This window comes from Rattus norvegicus, chromosome 4, assembly GCF_036323735.1.
Source record: "Rattus norvegicus strain BN/NHsdMcwi chromosome 4, GRCr8, whole genome shotgun sequence".
In the NCBI taxonomy this organism is placed as follows: domain Eukaryota; kingdom Metazoa; phylum Chordata; class Mammalia; order Rodentia; family Muridae; genus Rattus; species Rattus norvegicus.
Genome location: NC_086022.1, coordinates 88,377,896 through 88,383,234, shown reverse-complemented (window position 1 = coordinate 88,383,234; position 5,339 = coordinate 88,377,896). Strand labels below are relative to the sequence as shown.

At 38.3% G+C, this 5,339-nt stretch overlaps 1 protein-coding gene across 1 annotated transcript; it reads right to left on the bottom strand.

Moving 5' to 3' along the window:
* Positions 1-3,433: 3,433 nt before the first annotated feature.
* Vom1r82 (vomeronasal 1 receptor 82) lies at positions 3,434-4,330 on the bottom strand. The gene has a single exon (NM_001009515.1). It carries the CDS (start codon positions 4,328-4,330, stop codon positions 3,434-3,436), a length of 897 nt encoding a protein of 298 aa, NP_001009515.1.
* Between the last annotated feature and the right edge of the window lie 1,009 nt (positions 4,331-5,339).

Genomic DNA, 5,339 nt, shown 5'->3' with positions numbered 1-5,339 from the left:
AATAAAAAATAAAGGTAAAAAATATAATTGAAGAGATCTATTAAACTTAGTAGCACAATTGAAAGCTCTAAATCAAAAACAAAGCAAGTTCATCAAAGAGGAAAGAGAGCAGAAAATAAGCTGAGATCCACATCTGAAAGAGAGATAACAGGTAAAGTATTAAAAAAAACCCGAGAAACTAAAGATTAAGCAACCAAAACCAAACAATACAATTAAAAATGGGGTACATAACTATACAAAACATTATCAAAGGCTGAATCTATAATGTCTCAGAATCTCTTAAAAATGTTGAACATTCTTACTCCTCAGTGAACTGCAAATCCAACCTACTTTGAGTTTTCATCTTACACACTTCAGAGTGGCTGAAATCAATAACACAAATGACAACTCATTCTGGCATGAGTGTGGAGTAAGGGGAACACTCCTCCATTCCTGGGATGAATACAAACGTGTACAGCTACTTTTCAAATCAATATGGCATTTCCTCAAACAATTCGGAATCATTCTACCTCACACCCAGCTATACTTCTCCTGGGCATATACCCAAATGATACTCAATTATACCACAAGAACACTTGCTCAACTATGTACACAGTAGCTTTATTCATAATAGGTAGGAACTGTAAATAACAGAACCTATGAATGGATAAAGAAAATATTGTAAATATACACAATAGAGTATTACTCAGTTGTTAAAAATACAAACATTATGAAATTTGTAGACAGATGAATAAAACTAGAAAAAAATCATCCAGAGTTCTGTAACCCAGACTCAACAAGACAAATACAATGTGTACTCTCTTATAAGTAGATACTAAGAATCAAATAATAGATTATTATGGTACAATCCATAGATTCAGGGCTGAAAGTAACAAGGAGGGCTCAAAGTGAGATGCATGGAAGGGGAAAAGAATAGAGTTTGCACGTAGACTGGGGAGCAGGAGAGATGGGAACAGGAGGGATCAGGCAGGAGGTATGAAGATGGAGGGATAGTATTAAGAGAGATCACTGGAATTTGGGGGGGGGGCTGATTGGGAGGGTGATGTAGAAACCTGATTAATTGGAAACTCCCTGAGATAAATGATAATAACCTTAGTGAAGCTTCCTAGTAATGTGGGATTTGGAGTCTGAACTTGTAATCTTCTATAAATAGGCAAGGCATACAGCAGAGGGACTAGGAGATAAACCCAGTAGAAACTTTCTACCTATCATCTCCCCTTCCTGTCAGATGTCCTGAGGTAATGGTGATACTGAAAATGTGTGTGTGGCTAATCTATGTCTGGTACAACTTTTGACCCAGAGACCTGGAGGGAGCCTATGCTTCCTGCACCACCAGGAACCAGAGAGAGGACAGCCCATAGGCCCAGTACAGAACCAAACCAAATGGAAAAATATCAAGGAAATGATCCCCAATTATACTTTGCTATACTCAGAGATTAGCACCTACTCTAATTGTCACCTAAGAGAAGCATGATCCAGCAACTGATGGGAGCAGATGCAGAGATCCATAGCCAAAGACCAGGCAGAGCCAGGAAAACCTGTAGATGAGAAGAGGAAGAAAAGATGATAGGGCTAGAGTGGTCAAGGACACCAGAAGCATAGGACTAATAGAATCTACCAAGGAGGAAACACAATGAATCAGAGAGATTGAAGTAAGTTATATGGGTATGAGCCATGTCTTCTGCATATACATGATAGTTGTACAGTTTGGGTGTTCCTATGGGATTCCTAAGAGTGGGAGGGGGGTGTCTCTGACACTTTTGCCTATGCTTGGGGAGTTTTTTCTCCTAGTGGTTTGCCTTATCTAGTCTTCATAAAAAAGGCTTTGTACGTTGTCTTATTATAACTTGCTATGCCATGTTCAGTTGATATCCTTGGGAGGCCTATTCTTTTTCTTCTAAGAGGAAAAGGAGTGGACTTTGGGAGAGAAGATGGGGGGAGGGATTGGAAGAAGTGGAGGGATGGGAAACTGAGGCCAGGAAATACTGTATGAGAGAATAATAATAATAATTGGGAAACAAGTCTACAATAGCATCTTAACACAATTATTGATGATTTAGTGTAAATTATCTTATTTCCAACATAAAAGCTAAAACGTCACCATAAGTAAGAATCTTCTTCTGGGTAAACTCAGTATCAGAGGAACATTTATTATATGAGTTTAAATGGAGAAAGATAATTCTTGTGAAAATATCAACTGATTGTATACCATGAGAAGAAGGAACTCCATTCATCTTGGCAGCAAGTTTGATTGAAAAAAAAATGTATGATACCACGAATTTTACTTAAATCATATAAAAATCTACTTTGCTTCTTGTACTATTAAAACTTCAAGAGAATAAGTTTTTTTAAAAAATAATTGAGTCTAGAACTCCTCTCAAAATAACATTCTACAAGCATTGTTAAGTCCAGATCCAATGGGTCAAATGTCCTCCTATGACCTCTGTGAACACCAGAAATTAAAGCATGCCTGCACAACACTCATACACATTAAATAAAATAACTCTCCCCTCTTTAAAAAATTATTCTTAGGGGTTGGGGATTTAGCTCAGTGATAGACCACTTGCCTAGCAAGTGCAAGGCCCTGGGTTTGGTCCCCAGCTCCGAAAAACAAAACAAAAATAAAAATATTCGTTTTTAAAATTTTTTATTAGATACATTTCTTTACTTACATTTCAAATGTTATTCCCTTTCCTGGTTTCCTGTCCATAAGCCCCCCTCACCTCCCTTCCCCTCCCACATACAGGTATTCCCACCATACATCCTCCTTACTGCTCCCCCCATATTCCCCTGTACTGGGGCTCCAACCTTGGCTTCCCCTTCCACCGGTGCCCTATTCTCTGCTACATATGCAGTTGGAGCCCTGGGGCAGTCCATGTATAGACTTTAGGTAGTGGTTTGGTCCCTGGAAGCTCTGGTTGTTGGCATTGTTGTGCTTATGGGGTTGCAAGCTCCTTCAACACTTTCAATACTTCCTCTAATTCACCCCAAGGGGGTCCTGTTCTCATTTCAGGAAGAATCCAAGAAGACCCAGCATTTTGCTGCATGCAGGAAACACAGCTCAGAGACAAAGACAGACACTACCTCAGAGTAAATGGCTGGAAAACAACTTTCCAAGCAAATGGCCCAAAGAAACAAGCTGGAGTTGCCATTGTAATATCAAATAAAACTATTCTTTAATCGTTTTTTTACAGTCCACTCATTATCCCCCTCCCAGTATGCCCTCTGAATGTACCTCATCCTTTACTTCCTCCCTGATATCCAAGGGGATGTCCCCACCTCACTAGACCTCCCCACTTCCTGGGGCCTCAAGTCTCTCAAATGTTATGTTTGTCTTCTCACTGAGCCAAGACCAGGTAGTCCTCTGCTGTATATGTGTTGGAGTCAATTTTTTTAAGAAAAAGAGAAAAATTCCCCCCTTTTAAAAAGCCTGTTAGCATTTTGGCCATAAGTTTTTCAGGACATTGATTATTCTGCTGTCAGAACTGATTTGTACCAAAGGAGTAATTGTGGGATAGACATTCATCACAAATTTCTGAATAGTCAGGATAACAGGGTTGTACTTCCATAACAGGATAGAGGTGGAAGAGATGATGAAGTCCACCCAGTACATGACTACAAAGAAGACCACCAGGAGCAAGATGGTCTGGGTGGCTCTTTCTTCAGGGGATGCTCTCAAGTGGCTGATGCTATGTAGATGCTTGCATTGCTTCTGATGTCTGAACAAGAAAATCACCATGTATGCACTTGTGGTCAGCATGACTCCTACAAGAAACACATCTCTTAAAGTTGTCACTGTTAAAATCAATCCCCTGATGATGCTGTTCATGGGAAAGTTTGAGCAGTATGTAGTGACCTTCATCTGGTTGGTCTCACTGAAATTGGTATAAGCACCAACAGAGAAGATCTGATTAATGCTGAAGGACAAATTGAAAGACCAAAAATAGAAGAATGCATAGATGATGTAGTTTCTCAGCTTATGTTTAAATTTTGCCAACAGCGAAGTACTGGGACTGATAGTGACAGCCTGGAACACACTCAGGAGGCAGGTGACACAGATAGAAAGGCCTCTCATTACCCTGTTTATGTAAAAAGTTGCCTTACATTTGAAGTCATTCTGAATTTTCCGCAACTCAAACATGTCCTCAAGCCAAATATCCCATCCAGTGAGGACCATAATTATGTGAATAAAGGTCAGTTGACAGGAGATCATGTCCACAGGCTTAGGTCTGTGACATGGGATTGTGAAGATATAGAAAATCAGCAGGAACATATTGGCTAGTACTCCTAGTCCAGCTTGGAAATAAAGAACATTCTTGATTGAAGACATAAATGTGTATTCATCTTAATAGCATAATGGAAGTCTATGTCATATATCTGAAAAAAAATCGGTTACATATCAAAATTATGATTTGCTTCACAGTATGGCCATATAATCATTCTATTTTCCCTATTAATTATTGAATAACCTACTTTTTTCTCTTTTGATGTCTCACATTGGATATAGCCTACATTTCTATATATCCCCAAGTATCTCCTATAGAGAGAGAATATTATAGACAATGAATCTATTTATAATCATATCTATACACACTTTGTGTTCCTGTATTATACCTGAGTCGATACCTTAGAAATTTAATTTTATTAATTTAAATTCGCTCATTTTATATTTAATAACTAGAACAGTAGTAATGATCATAGAATATCAGTCACATTTGCACAAATGTAGAAAAGCTACGTGGAGCTGGGGGAAAAATCATAAAAGATATAAAAAACAGATTCGAATACATTATAGTGTATAATTTTACTAAGATGTATTTAGCAATTATCTATATCTTACTCACAATTCTAATGGAATCCCAGGCATAATTCATGGTAATGTGATAGGTTTAATCACCAAAAGTCTATCTGATTCATCTTTTATATGTTTATTTTCAAATGAAATCTAATATCCTCAGAGTCAAGAATTGAAGATGTACATGGAGTGGAAGACCATTTGTGAACTCCCATTCAGTATGAAGGATCTACTTCTGATGTGTCAAGAAAAGACCGTTTTTGAAAATCTTTTATGGGGAGGATGGGTGGATAAATCCTTAACACTATATTTCCTCATGACTTTTTCAAAAAAACATGTTATTTTCCCTCACTTCTTCTGCTTTCTGTATTTGCCTTCCTTCCCCTTACCTAAGAACTCACCCATTTCCCACTTCCCTCATAGATCCATTGTGTCCTGCTGCTACTCCCCTGTACCTTCCTCCCCACTTCATGTGTATTTACCTGCCTCTGCACTAAGGAGCCCTATCTTTTACATTTTCCTGATGAGAAAATTGTAGCCTGCT

What these genes read in the sequence shown, in the direction of transcription:
- Vom1r82 (NM_001009515.1), bottom strand. Translation starts at nt 4,330, where the DNA reads ATGTCTTCAATCAAGAATGTTCTTTATTTCCAAGCTGGACTAGGAGTA.